The sequence below is a fragment of the Palaemon carinicauda genome, chromosome 7, assembly GCF_036898095.1.
Source record: "Palaemon carinicauda isolate YSFRI2023 chromosome 7, ASM3689809v2, whole genome shotgun sequence".
In the NCBI taxonomy this organism is placed as follows: Eukaryota; Metazoa; Arthropoda; class Malacostraca; order Decapoda; family Palaemonidae; genus Palaemon; species Palaemon carinicauda.
The window spans coordinates 143,942,011-143,957,661 of record NC_090731.1 but is presented as its reverse complement, the minus strand read 5'-3'; the positions used below and the strand labels follow the sequence as shown (position 1 = coordinate 143,957,661).

Below are 15,651 nucleotides of genomic sequence, written 5' to 3'. Positions count from 1 at the left end.
GCAGTCATCTGTCGATTGCCGTTTTTATTGTCATTCCAACTCCAGAAGAGAGAAGGTGTACCTGAAGTCTCGCCTCCCCTTCTTGCAGAAAGTTTTGCCAGAAAGCAAGATGGTATGTATAATAGGGTTTATACGGTTTCTATTACATTTATAGTCCTTGCACACATTTATTTCGAAAGCAATGTCTTCATTACCGGTGGCGGTTTAATCCCCAACGTACTCTATAGACCGTGGCTATAAAAACCTGAACGGCCTGGTGCTTACAATGCCCTTAGTATAGTCGAGGCATACTAAAGGCATTTCTAAATTATCTTTGCAACGTATGCTACATTTTTATCCTAATTACACCCACTTTTTAGCTTACCTTACGGGTTTCCAACGCAAGAGCCCGTGTTCCAATCATGTACTGTGACAATCTAACAGCAATAAAACTTATAGCTTACGTTACCCTCGTCCCTGCTTCCTTTCTTCCATCTTGTGTCAACTTTTACTTGATATTACTTTGCTTTAGGTAAACTGCGGTGTTTTGGTGTGTTTACCACCAACACACCTTCAACCTTCAGGGACGATTTCTGCCTGCAGTCATTGCCCAAGCATTAACAATGAGTACGCCGAGATTTTACTTTTTTTATCTTTTTTATTAAAAAGTTAAATTACATATTCTTTACAATCAATATTTACAGTATAATTACATTTAATTGCATTTTTCTATAAACAAATCCATCTAATTTAATAATTTACCACATCAAACATCTTGATTTTAATTTTTAGTTACTCAAAAACAATAATTTTATAATTTTTGGTGAACATGTTATTCATTCTTCCTTTACAGATATTTTTCAAAAGCCACCGATCATATTGAAATTTACACTTAAGAAAGACATCTGTTTCCTCTTGTATAATCGTTTCTTCTTACTGACCCAAGTAGCATATAAAGAACCAACAATCAATACAGTGGCGCTATTATAATCCTTCTTCGTCCTTTTTCGAGATTTCACTTGTAGAAACTATAGTGTAGCGTGTCCTTCGAGGTTCTTGAAACTACGTTGTTTCAAATTTTGATTAGGAATGCCAATGTGAATTCAGTTTAGACATCAAAATAGAGGCTTATTTTTTTCCTCCTGTTAAATAAAACACTTCACTGAGCAAATATCATTATCTAAATCGTAACACCTTGATAATCAAACTAACACCCGACTAGGCCTAGATATATAAAGTCGCCAGAAGTAACAGACAACTTGCTAAGTGAGTGACAGTTACCTGAAATAACGCAAAAGGTTGTTGACGGTAAATTAATTCCCTCGATTGTGATACCCAGATAGTGCAAGTCATACCTTACCCAACCTTAGGCCTACGGTAAGTTTTTACTAGGAAAGGTTTCCCCGACCGCAAGTACAGTAATACCCACCTTACTCTATAGGCTAAAAAGTAAGACTGGTTGTAACATGTATTTTTATATGGGCCTAAGAGATGTAAAATTATATATTGTAGGTTCAAGCTGGTTTTGTATTAGCACAGGCGCTTAATCGAAATAGCTTTGTGACTTGTATACTGTAAGTGAAGCAGGCTAGTAGTTAATGTAAACATGAACACGACTAGCGGTGGCAACTAGTACTATTGAAAAAAGGCTGGTAAGATATAAGCAATCAACTGTATATAATTGTTAAATCTTGAACGTGTATTTGCCGGTAAAGCAATTATAGAATAAGGCTACTTTCAGGAAAGAAGGAAGTCGTTAACTCATGTAATAAGGTGAGATATCTAAGAACTGGTAAGCGGTTGAGTAGAACAAGAAATGCGCACATCTTTACAAAAATGACTGTTTTCATGTGAAAAAGAGCGAAACTGATGACTAATGAATAGTTTTAATGAAATCACGAATTTGAATTAATTAAATGAAAATCATGAACAGGTATTTGAGAATATTGTTAGAAACATCAAGTAGAAAATAAATACTTATACATGAAACTTGGTATAGACTAACAGGACTTCATATAAGATTCGGCGAGGTCCTTATAATGAAATATCTCTTGTTAACGTATATACTACTATCGTTTCCAGAGGCCGTGTAATAGCGTTTTTTTTTTTTTAAATAACTCCTAAAATAACTGATGGATTTCCATGACAACAAAGTAGGGAGTGCTTCATACAATGGCCTAATTTTGGGAAATACTGTGCATTGCCAATTACGTTTCATTAACTTTTTTACTTAAGAAAATGAGGCTAAAGCCAGTCTTAGCCACCCACACATTCGCAAAAGTGATGACGTCCCTCAGTGACGTTGTCATAATGTTTCTTCCCCTGTACCTCCCATCCCCCGAATTGTTAAACGCCTGTTTAACTCCATAGATAATTGTCATATGACCTACCCAAAGCAATACGAAATTCTTTGTCAGTAAAAGTTCAGCATACCTGGTAATGTGATTCGTGACTTCAGACTTTACCTAAACACAAGACCAACGTTTTATATCATACCCACTCACTTACATTGAAGATCAAGAATGAGACATGACAGGAGACGAAAAAAGTCATGCTAACGGTTGACCCTACACTTCGCACTTCAAGCGAGTGTTGGTAAAGCAATAGAAATGAAGTTTTCTTTAGGTTAAGCCGTAGGACTAATTTTTCCATACAACACAGGTTACTCGATACATCAATTGCCAGGAAGAAAATGACAGAGAGCATTGTTTGATATAATTTATCATATCAATTTCACCAGAGAGTAGCTTGAATTCCTTAGAAGGTAGACTTCTAAAAGATGTTTCATATAAGGGCATTGACATCGGCCATTTGATAAATTTTGAAATCATAATATATATATATATATATATATATATATATATATATATATATATATATATATATATATATATATGTGTGTGTGTGTGTGTGTGTGTGTGTGTGTGTGTGTGTGTGTGTTTATACATACATAATATTTATTATATTTCAACCTATAGTTTTATATATTTATTTACGTTATAAGTACCAGTACCTATTTTTGTTACTTAAAAGGTATGTGACAAATATCATTGCGACTTTGTCACTGGAATTATACCAGACTTCAATTAATGAACCAATCAACCTTACTTTGAGAAATCCATTGACATTGTCTACATGCCAAGCTGATATACTCGTATCAAAGTATCCATTAGCTTAGCTTTTCCAAAATAATGTTATCACCAATTGCTGGAAACCATAGATTTATGAGGGATGAAAACAAAAACAAGAAATGGACACATACATTTTACTCATCATCACTCACAATGTTTTTATTTTATTTTATTTTTTAGTCGCAAATCTAAAATTTGTAGGAGTCCGAGTAGAATCTCTCTCAGTGCGATTCCACACCCGTTTTAAACCTCTTCTATTATGTTTGATAATTTGTGTTAACCATCTAATCATCATCTACCACCTTAAAACATTTTATTGCTCTTCCGGCTCATTTTATATGTTCAGTACACAGTCTTCCTAACAGGGATTTACTCGGTAGTCTAATAACAATGGGAATGAAGGAAAGAAGGCAAGAAGGAAAGGGGGGGGGTACTAGGATAGCCATAGGTGTAAACAGGGAAGGAGGGTTGGGGGAACCTCTGCGTCACAGTTACGTGATTAAGCAACACTTCTTCGAAACGCTCTGAAGGAAGGGAAGAAGTTCCTCTTTTTTTCTAAGAGTAAACGGGTTAATTAAGCACATCTGTCAATTCATTGTACCACCAAAAATTATGCCTATGTTTGAAACATTCATTGCTGTAGTTTCATGGAAATTCATAAGCCGGTTTTTTGGATATTTGGGAAAAACACTATTACACGGCCTCTGGAAACGATAGTAGTTGGACCTCTTGCTATTATTTACTCGTTGTTCCAGTCCCGTCCTCAGCATCATTAGACGAGCTGTAGCTTCTTTACAATTTACCCCTTATCAGATTTACCTTTTTTTTTTCTATCTGGCCCCGCCTCGGGAGAAAAGTCTCGCCTACAAAAGCACGTATTTTTAAATGGCGTCCACGTTAAAACTTTTAGTTTTCAAAATAAGCCCAGTGGTCCGAAGTTGGTAATTTTAATGAAAGAATAATAGTTTTTGACAGAAACAACCTATTATTTGAGTACGGAATAGATTTAAATTTATGTGCATTTAAGGATGCCTGAAAACTTTTAATCAATCCACCAACCAATTATGTGTATTTAACGCTCGTTTCTTCCTCGGTGACGAAAGTTATTTCCCCTGGCTTTATTACGTTATTACGTTGCAGCAAAATATTGTGACAATTTAGAATTAAGAGTGCATTTAGCTAGAACTTGATTCTATCCTACAACGTTCGTAAAATAAGTCTATCGATTTCAAGTCATCAGTAATATACACGCTCCGTTTTTATCACATACGGTGTATGCCTACAGTGAAATAACGGATAAGTAATCCAACACGCATTTATTAACCACTCTTGGAACTAACTGTCCACCAAGAATTGAGAACACATCATTTATTAACCACTCTTGGAACTAACTGTCCACCAAGAATTGAGAACACTATTCACATATACCCCTCTCTCTCTCTCTCTCTCTCTCTCTCTCTCTCTCTCTCTCTCTCTCTCTCTCTCTCTCTCTCTCTCTCTCTCTCTCTCTCTCTCTCAACGGTAAAGCTTAACTATTGGCGAGTTCTGTGTGGCAGCATAGCAATTGTTTATTTAATTTTTTTTCCTATTAACGTATAAACTGTATATCAAAATTAAGTGTTAGATGAATATTTCCCCATTAAAAGTAGGAACGGATGCCGTGAATTATAAGAATGAAATGCATCAATCACAATCAAATTTGAACTAGACCTATTGTATAATTACATTAAGAATATAAATGAGGAATGTTAAAGTCAAAGATGATAAGTCAAGATAGCTTTATGTAAAATACTGGCTTAATACCTTGACTGCTGACTGCATTTTAAATAATAAATTAGATCATAATATTTTACTACTGTATACTTAAGCCTGCGTGCTTTTATGTTTGTGATGCATAAGCGTGTAATGGTGGATCTTTCTCTTGATAAGGGCACAAGAAATTATTCAGTATTACTACTAGTGAAACATCGTTTCTTTCACAGTTCTATGAGGGAGAAATTGTATGGGAAGGAGTTGCAGGACTCTTATTGCACGGCTCGATGAAAGTACTGTACGGATTGGCGGATATTTCTGTGAGTACTACTTAACTTTTTCAGTGAACTGGTGGAAGTAACAATGCAATTGCCACTTATCCTCATGAGTAGTTGTATTCCTGTGGTTGATAAACAAAAGGTTTGGATTCCTTGGAAGGACAGAACATGCTAATTTGCACTTGAATGTTGCAATCAAGTTATAGTTTGAAGTTATAAAAATGGGTGGAGGTTTCAAACCTGCATGGTACTGTGTGGCTATCAGTCAAGTATCTGGCTTGTTTGGAAGATTGGAAAATTGAAAGACGTGCACATGTTTAGGGGTATGGCTAACGGTATGTCTGATCATTTTTTGGTGGAAGGAAAATTAGTTGTAGCAAAAGAGTGGAGGAATAGAGTAGGCGGATGTAAAAGGGAGCTAGTGAGGGTTGAAGAGCTAATAAAACCGGCGGTAAAAAGTAAATATCAGGAAAGGTTGAAAATGGCTTATGACAAAGTGAGAGTAAGAGAAACTGGTAATTTAGAGGAGGAGTGGAAGTTAGTGAAAGAAAATTTTGTTGGGATTGCAAGTGATGTGTGTGGCAAGAAGGTTGTTGGAGGAAGCATGAGGAAGGGCAGTGAATGGTGGAATGAAGGAGTGAAGGTAAAAGTGGAAGAGAAAAAGAGGGCTTTTGAAGAATGGCTGCAGAGTAATAGAATAGAGAAGTATGAAAAATATAGAGAGAAAAAAGTGGAAGTAAAGCGCAAGGTACGTGAGGCAAAGAGGGCAGCTGACCTGAGGTGGGGTCAGGGATTGGGTCAGTCATATGAAGAGAATAAGAAGAAGTTTTGGAAAGAAGTGAAGAGAGTAAGGAAGGCTGGCTCAAAAATTGAAGAGACTGTGAAAGATGGAAATGGAAGGTTGTTAATAGGAGAGGAGGCTAGGAAAAGGTGGGCGGAATATTTTGAAAGTTTACTGAATGTTGAGGATAATAGGGAGGCAGAGATAATTGCTGTTGCAGGTGTTGAGGTGCCGGTGATGGGAGATGAGAATGAGAGAGAGATTACAATAGAGGAAGTGAAGAGAGCACTAGATGAAACGAGAGTAGGAAAAGGATCTGGTATGAATGGTGTGAGAGCTGAGATGTTGAAGGAAGGGGGTGTGACTGTACTTGAATGGTTGGTGAGATTGTTTAATATGTGTTTTGTGTTGTCAATGGCACCAGTAGATTGGGTTTGTGCATGTATTGTACCACTATTTAAGGGTAAGGGAGATGTGCATGAGTGTTGTAATTCAAGAGGTATTAGTTTGTTGAGTGTAGTTGGAAAAGTGTATGGTAGATTAATGATTAATAGAATTAAGGATAAAACAGAGAATGCAATCTTAGAAGTACAGGGTGGTTTTAGAAGAGGTAGGGATTGTATGAATCAGATTTTTACAGTTAGGCAGATATGCGAGAAATATTTAGCAAAAGGTAAGGAGGTGTATGTTGCGTTTATGGATCTGGAGAAAGCGTATGATAGAGTTGATAGGGAAGCCATGTGGAATGTGATGAGGTTATATGGAGTTGTTGGAAGGTTGTTGCAAGCAGTGAAAAGTTTCTACAAAGGTAATAAAGCATGTGTTAGAATAGGAAATGAAGTGAGTGATTGGTTTCCGGTGAGAGTGGGGCTGAGACAGGGATATGTGATGTCGCCGTGGTTGTTTAACTTGTATGTTGATGGAGTGGTGAGAGAGGTGAATGCTCGAGTGCTTGGACGAGGATTAAAAATGGTAAACGAGAATGACCATGAATGGGAGGTAAATCAGTTGTTGTTTGCAGTTGATACTGTACTGGTTGCAGACACAGAAGAGAAGCTTGACCGACTAGTGACAGAATTTGGAAGGGTGTGCGAGAGAAGGAAGTTGAGAGTTAATGTGGGTAAGAGTAAGGTTATGAGATGTACGACAAGGAAAGGTGGTGCAAGGTTGAATGTCATTTGTTCCGTAACTGAAATACAAACCACGCTATTTACATGGGGTAATTACTTCGGCGTAGTTAAATGACGAGCCATAAAGTTTTAACGAGGGTTTCCTACCCCACCGCTAGTTAGAGGGGGGGGTTAGGGAGAGGTAGCTAGCTACCCCTCCCCCCTCACACACACCGGTGAATAGCTCACTTTACTTTTGGCTCGGATAGCGATCGGAAGTCTCTGCTCCTATCCTCACTTGACGGCCATTATTGTTTTGTCTTTTAACTTACCTTTTCTTATACTTAATATATTTAAACATTGTTGATGTTTATATATATTTTTGTGTATAGGGAATAGTAAGTTTCCTTTGCTTTCGGTGTTGTGCGGTGTGTGTTGTTCGTCTACGGGAGTGATCGCCGGCTTTGCAGGCCACCACGATCTTTTCTTGATCACGGCCTTTCACTCCTAGGCCACCAAGGTTGACTTCGTGGAGACCGGCCCTTCTCTTGAGGTCGTTCACCTCTTACTCCGTACTACGCCTACGATAGCTTCTCAGGACCGAGTCGCTATTTCGTTTTATTTGTCTCGGTTATTTTTATGAATATAATTGTGTTTTAACTTTTCAGCTCAGGGCTCACGTCCCTTCGGGGGTCGGTGATCCTTGGAACATTCAAAGTCAGTTGCATAATTATAATGTTATGATTTCTGTTTTTGTTAAATTTTCGTCCTCCCCTCACCCGGGCATGCCGGGGGGGAGGAGGGCGCATACCTACTTTCGTTCTTATGTTTACTTTCCCTCGGGGTTTCTCTTCGGAGTTTCACCTGGGGGAATTTCTGTCAAATAATTAATCTTTTTTATTTTCCAGTTTACGATGCTGTTTCTTCGTGCCTGTTGTGTGCCTTCGAAGCTGAGCTGTCCTGTTATTGCCTGGGGAGTCGGCTGTCGCCGCTGTCTCTCTAGGCCATCGTCAGGGGCGTTCCCTTTTCTTAGAAGTTTCCCCGTGACTACTGCCAGCTCTTCAATGCATCCTAGAACGATAAGGAGGTTCGCCTCCAGGGTAGTTAGTTAACTTCCCTTTTTACTTTTCCCTGGTCCTTAGACGGTTATGCTCTTGGGGCTGAGCGACCACCCTTGTAACTTGCTCAAGGGGCTGAGCGGTTGCAAGGCTGGACCATGGTACTAGCGATTATGCTCTCGGGGCTGAGCGGTCGCTTCTGTAGGTACGCTCAAGGGGCTGAGCAGCTCCAAGATCAGTCCGGACCTCTCTCGTTCGCGAGGGAGGCCGCACTAAGGGCTCCTCTTCGGAGGATTGCTCCTTTTGTCTCTTCTACGAAGTGTCTCCTCCCGTTCGCGTGAGAAGGCACTCACAGAGACTCCTCCTCGGAGGATTGTTCCTGTTTACGTCAGCTGATCTCACGGCCCTTCGGGGCCCATCACCAGTCTCTTCTACGAAGTGCTCTCCTCTCTCGTTCGCGAGACAGGCCACTCATAGAGACTCCTCTTCGGAGGATTGTTCCTGTTGACAACAGCTTGCTGTTCAGTCACTAGCACTTCGGTGTTTAGTGACAGGGAAACTTTGGTTTCCCTTTTTCCCTGACCCTTCGGGGTCTCGGAGCTTTAGTTACGCAGTTCCCTCGGGCTCTCGTAACTTTAGTCACTTCTACACTTCGGTGTTTAGTGACAGGGAAACTTCGGTTTCTCGTTGCGCTGACCCTTCGGGGTCTTGCAACTAATCCCCTCGGGGCCTCGCTGCTCAGGCTACGTTAGACCTTTGGTCTCTCGTGCCCTCAGTGCACCTGCTGCCTGCTGTATCCGTTTCTGACTGCTGACGCGCCTTGGGCGCCCACGCCCCTGTTATCTAACGGGCTCCTCCCTTCGGGGCAGGAGAGACTTTCTCACACCTTGAGTAAGTCCTTTAAGTGCCAGGTATCCCCTGCTCGCCAACTTTCCCTTGCGCGCTAGCGCTCGACTGCTGTTCCTGCTGTTCCTGATACTGCCTTCCAGAGACACCCTGTTCCCGTAATTCATTTACGCTGCTACCAACGTTCCCTGCGCATTTGCGCACATTGTTGGGGTTCCTGAGATAGCGCACAGGCGCTCACCAGCCGTTCAGCCTACGGTGTCTCTAAGTCTCTTCTACGAAGTACCTTTCACGGAAAGGTACCTCACAGAGACCACTCCTCGGAGTATTTAGCAGTCCCTCAGTTGATGGTCGGCACTGAAGTAGACCTCCTGGTCCTCTTCAGGGGATTCCCTCCCTTTTAGGGACACATCCCAGTTCTTGATCTACAAGTTAGCCGATCCTTCAACCAAGCGCGCGTACGCGCTCTCCGACGATCTTCTGTTGCACAGGGGCCTACGATCTTCACTCACTTGGTACGATGAAAATTGCTTACTTCATGTGTCGAAATAAAATTCGGGTGTAGAGTCGAAAAATTGCTCGAATTTTACTTCGAGTGTTGGAAAATTCGGATGTAGATACGTTCGTGTGTAGAGGTTCCACTGTATATTGGACCCCTCTCTCTGGTTACAACTCATTTAATCTGTGTTGCCACATACACAGAATAGTCTGGCATATTCTATACAAATTCTCCTCTTCCCTCGATAATACTGACATTACCTAACAATTCTTCTTCCCTCAAGAGGTTAACAACTACTGCACTGTAATTGTTCAGTGGCTACTTTCCTCTTGGTAAGGGTAGAAGAGTGTCTCTAGCTATGGTGAGCAGCTCTTCTAGAAGGACACCCCAAAATCAAATCATTGTTCTCTAGTCTTAAGTTGTGTCATAGCCTCTGTACCATGGTCTTCCCCTGTCTTGGGTTAGAGATCTCTTGCTTGAGGGTACACTCGGGCACACTGTTCTATCTTGCTATTTGAATAAGATTAAGGACAATGCACTAAGTTTCTTAATGTTTTGCACAGTTCTGAATTACAACCTGAATTTAATGATCTCGGATATCGCTCCCCCACCCCCTCTAAAGGTTTTTGGGGTTACTATGAACCAGAATCACAAACAAGCTTATATTTTATACTTAACTGTATTTGCGATCTACACACAAACAATAACATAAATTTTTTATTTTACCTCAAATATATTACTTTAAACTGACTTAAATACTTTTTTTTTATAGATCAGCTGGAATACCCTAAACTTATTTGTAGCCATGTTTCTAGCTTGACAAGTGTGACCAGGAATCTTGGTGAAGTATTGTATGTGTATCACTAAGTGCCACATCTACTAGGCTCCTCTGTCCTTGCACGAGTATCATTTGTCTGCGGAATATTATAACAATTTTGAGTGTTGAATCAAGCTATTTCATTCTTCTCTGACCCAACTCTTAGTTGTTCCTTATGTTTACTTCAACACTGTCATGAGGGTAGAAGAAACTCTTTAGTTAATGTAAGCAGCTCTTCTAGGGGAAGTACCCCCCCCCCCCCAAAAAAAAAAAGCAAACCATTGTTCTGTAGTCTTGGATAATGTCATAGCCTCTGTACCATGGTCTTCCACTGTCTTGGGTTAGATTTTTCTTTCTTGAGGGTACACTTAGGCACACTACAGTATTCTCTTTCCTTATTTCCTTTCCTCACTGGGTTGGGCTATTTTCCCTGTTGGAGCCCTTGGGCTCATAACATTCTGCTTTTCCAGCTAGGGTTGTAGCTTAACAAGTAATAATGCTGTAATGAGACATAGCTCTCGAGAGCTGTGTAACGATATGCCTCTTGGATTCTATACCCCCCCCCCCCCCTTTGGTACAAAGATAAGCTGGCAATTCCATGTACACCACAATCTAAGAGTTACAGGTTTGATCAATCTCGTATAATTTACTTCCGAGATGTCAAAATTTCTGCTGCGTCCAAGATCGTTTATCCTCATTTTTATTAACAGTTATGCATGTTGTCACTGATAAAAAGAACCTCATTAACACAAGTGCTGTAGTGAATGACACCTCGTAGTAACAGGGGATTTTGAGGAGGGAGAAGTCTAATTGGAAAGGGACCTCTGGTAGTGGTATCACTCGCCCCAGTTTTAATACCGACACCCTTTAGGGGTGAGCGAGCTGGGTATATTCCTGGCATTCCATGCAAAATTTTTCTCTGGTATATTTAGCAGTATTTATACCTTTGAAATGGTGCTTAAAGGAGCATTTCACTAGGCGACACAGGTCCCTCGCCCAGAAAGATTTTTCCTTCGTCAAAATCCCTTTTATATTTTTTTCCAATGAAGCGTGACAGTTACTCCCGGAAATGATATGCTTTAGTATAGTACAATACGCAGACAATGTAACAATTGTTGCATTTAATGTCTTTCAAATTAAAATTAAATTTCATCCATCATTTCTGTGGTCTGGAATAAAATCAAGTAGCTATGTGGATTCATTCTCATCAAGATAAGCAAGAATTACCATTTATCACGACATTGCTTATAGTAAGTCTTTCTCTCTCTTTGATTTTATTGTGTCGGAGAAATTCCATGTCCAAGTGTTTCTGTTCTTACATTATTCTTCTGTGTAGATGTCCAGTCTCTGAAAATCCTTAACGTTTAGACAAAATTGCTTTAGATTTTTTTTTCATTTATTTCATCCAAATACAGTAGTCATGAATTTTCAAGAGTCATTTCAAGAGGGAACTTCCACAAATGATATCCACATTTCTGAATTTTGTTGCTTAAGTGATGTGTAAGCAGGTATATTTCTCATTATTCACTTGAGCTGTTTTCTTATTTTTTCAGATAGAGCTTTTAGAGGGGCTATTTATGGTCTACATTTTCCTGAATTTTTTAATTTACTGGTTTGAGGTAAGAATTTTGAAATTTATTTATTTATTTATTTTTTTTTTTTATTGAAACTTGCTTTGATTTTATTGGGTCTATCCTAGAAGCCTTCCATAATTCAAGATTATTCAGCCCTAGATCATGAACAATTGAAAGTACTGGGTAGAATTCATTCTCTACTTCTACAGTCATTCCTATTATAATCTGGACACATGATTTATCAAAATCCTAAAGAATGGTTGGATCAATTTTACAAATAGTCCCTCAGTGTGATTGCCTGAACTTTTCTGTGAGGTTTATATAATTATCTGTTCCTTTATTGTAACTTCAGAATTTTGTAATGCTCATTTCACCTAAATATATTACGTTTAGCCATTGTGACGCAGCTCCGGTAGGCCCTGCTGCTTCCTCCGGTGCCTTGGATGACCGCAGAGGTAGCAGCAGTAGGGGATTCAGTGTTATGAAGCTTCATCTGTGCTGGATAACGGGGGAGGGTGGGCTGTGGCACCCCTACCAGTACCAGCCGAACCGGTTGAGTCCCTTGTCAGGCTGGGAGGAATGTAGAGAGGAGAGGTCCCCTTTTCTGTTTCATTTGTTTGATGTCGGCTACCCCCCAAATTTGGGAGAAGTGCCTTGGTATATGAACTCAACTGATGTTCATATATATTACATATCCAACCCCCTGCTGACTAATGAGGTCAAGAGGCTAGAATATTAGTTTCGATGTAAAAACCAACTTAGGTTAACTGTAAACTCCAGATGTCATGGGTGGGCATGGCCTTTTGAATGGAAGAAAGCAAGAAATGCTTAGGTTTTTGGGATACCGTCAGCTTTGTGGACAGTAATATGAACATAGGGCGAGTTCAGAAATCATTTTTATTAAAATTAAATATTTCATGTCTTTATAGTTCCACATAAAGTATGTGATGTACATTGTGAGCAAAGGCTTTGTTTTCAAGTTACGTACATATATTAATATTTTAGAATTATTTTTCTTATAAATAATGATAATCTAATAAAATATTTAAAATTTCTTTTAATATGTTTACACTAGGTTGTGATTGATGCTATTGATGGTGAAGAAAATGAGGATGATACCACGGTAGCCAGACCTGTGGAAAAAAACCGTACTACAAGAGAATCAGTTATTGAGGAAGTTAACAGTGAGGAAACAGATTCCACAGAATCTGAGAGTTCTCTGAGTGATGATCAGCAGACAGTAGGCACCATTGAAGACACACTAAATGTTAGAGAATCATCAGCCAAAAAGGGGAAAGATTTTAATCCATCTATGACATCTGAACAAGACTCTGATCTTGAATCTGAATGTGAACAAGTCAGTGAAAATGAATCCGAATGTGAACAGGTCAGTCAATCCCCTGGCCTTTCTGTCATTCCAAAGGTTGATGAGACAAAGCAAACTATTCACCACTCTATTAACATAAAGGATGAAATGATTACTTTCAGTCAACAGTCACAACTTGTGAAAAGACAAAGACAGGAAATGAAGCAGCAAAAGCAGGCTAGTAACCAACCACTAATTTCTTTGAGAGAAACAACGACAATCATTAGTCAGCATTCGGGGCCACAGGGAAATGTCATGACAAGAAGAACACAGATAAACCAGCAAAGTCAAATTTGGTCTCATGAATTACCAAATAGAAGTGAGGAAGTCTTTATTGATGAAATGACAGATGAGGAAGGCATCAATCAAGAGTGTGACAATGCTACAGAAGTGCAGACCCTGTTGCACAGAAAAGAAAGTAAAAGTGTTCAAGGTCTGACACAACAAGATGATGAAGAGAGCAGAAGCATGCAAGACTCCATTCAAGATTGTGAAAACAGACAAAGTTCCAGACTCCAAAAGTACAGTGAAGTTCAAAGCGGGCAACATGGTGATCTAGAAAATATGACCGACCATCATAAAACATTGAAACAAGAAACTGTCACTTTGCAGGGTAAACCAGACACAGGAATACTAGGACTGGAAAATGACCATAGTTACACATTAAAACAAGAATCTGATGATGAGAATCAACAATGTGACGAGGTACATAAACACCATGAAAAAGGCAACTCTCCATCATTTAAAGATGAGATAAATAGTGTTAAAGACGACAGCAATCAGCAACTCGGCCGCAGTCAAAATACAGCTTTCAATCCCTTGATAAAAGAAGAAATGGAAGATGCTAATTACATTGAATCGCATTATCCACAAACTTTGCTTCAACCATGTGATGAAATCAAAGATAAGGAAAGGCAGAAAAGTGAATTGTGTTGCCAATCCAAAGAAGAGATGGAAATCCTGATGCAAGACATGAAAGAAGATACAGATAATCAAAACGAGAGACGCGATTCGAAAGTTAATGTTGGAGAGAGTCGTGTTTGGAAAGAACATATAGTCGTTCATAGTCAACCATACAGGGAGGACACAAAAGATAATAAAGAACAACCTATTCTTCAGTGTCAACAAGAAATAGAAGAGCCCAACATCCAGAGTTGTGATGCTGATGTACAAGATACTAAAGTCTTCCCTTATTATCTAGAGGTAGAGAAAGAAGATGAGGACTACGTTCAGTCACATGATACAGAAGTTGAGTTTGACAAAATACCTGATGAAAACAGTGCAGTAGTTTATGGCCAGTCATGTGTGGAAGACAACCATAATGATAAAGAGCAACACAACCAGATATGTGAACAAGAAATGGAAGAGCTATGTATCCAAGGCCAAAGTGAAGACCCTGACATTGAAGACACAGAAGGTTTTGCTAACTCTACAAAAGAGAAGGAGGAGGATTATATAGAACCGCATGATACTAAAGTGTCAGTTGAAGAAAGTCATGATCAGAAACCCATAACAGCAGTTCACAGTCAACCATGTGAGGAAGAAACAGATGACATAGAACAGCAACATAAACAAGGAACCCAACCACTAACACAAGATTCTAAAGATACAGAAATTGTAACCAAGACTGATAACTTGGAGCCCCAGTTACCCAGAAATCTAAGGCTACAACAAATAGTTTGCCATGCAAGAATAACCATGAAAAGAAACAAGCAATAGAATTAAATGCCTTGAAGGGCCAATATTGTTGAGAAATTACAGTGGTAATCAACAATTATTGTAATTACTACTCTTATTAGTATTAGTTTTTCTTAATAGTTTATATACTGTATATATAATTACTCTTACTCAAAGCTTGGAATTCAGCTTTTACATTCAGTGTAACTTTTATTTTTATTTGTAAGTATTCTTATGTATGCAGGCAGAATACTTATTGCAAGGGAAGATTCAACATAAAAGTTTGAGTAATGTTTTATTTTGATGAGACTGTCTAATCTGTTTATGGATGGTATGGCTTAGTTGAAAATATTGACTAGAGGAATTTTATTTTGAATTTGTTAAGTAATAAAAAATAAATACATCACATCTAAAAGGATTGTTGGTTTAATTTTCTGGAGGAGAAAGTTGATATACATTTACTTCTTTTTATAAAAGATTTTTTTATTTTTTTATTTCATTTACTGTACTTTTTAGTACTGTATTTCAATCTGTATGCAAATCAGGAAATAAAGTTTATTTACATTTGCTGTTATTTTGAATTTGTTAAGTAATAAAAAAATAAATACATTTACTTCTTTTTATAAAAGATTTTATTTTTTTTTTATTTCATTTACTGTACTTTTTAGTACTGTATTTCAATCTGTATGCAAATCAGGAAATAAAGTTTATTTACATTTGCTGTTATTTTGAATTTGTTAAGTAATAAAAAAATAAATACATTTACTTCTTTTTATAAAAGATT

The 15,651-nt window shown here is 38.6% G+C and overlaps 1 protein-coding gene across 1 annotated transcript; it reads left to right on the top strand.

The window, feature by feature from the left end:
* Window positions 1-15,431, top strand: LOC137644053 (eukaryotic translation initiation factor 5B-like). The gene is made up of 4 exons (XM_068376961.1): window positions 1-112; window positions 5,093-5,182; window positions 11,804-11,869; window positions 12,900-15,431. The coding sequence occupies exons 1-4, from the start codon at window positions 110-112 to the stop codon at window positions 14,907-14,909; spliced, it is 2,169 nt and encodes a 722-aa protein (XP_068233062.1). The 5' UTR covers window positions 1-109; the 3' UTR covers window positions 14,910-15,431.
* The last annotated feature ends 220 nt before the right edge of the window (window positions 15,432-15,651 follow it).

Bases quoted from the DNA above. Each gene is read 5' to 3' on its own strand.
- LOC137644053 (XM_068376961.1), top strand. The intron at 5,183-11,803 runs GTGAGTACTACT...TTATTTTTTCAG, and splicing joins ACGGATTGGCGGATATTTCT to ATAGAGCTTTTAGAGGGGCT. The intron at 11,870-12,899 runs GTAAGAATTTTG...TGTTTACACTAG, and splicing joins TTTTAATTTACTGGTTTGAG to GTTGTGATTGATGCTATTGA.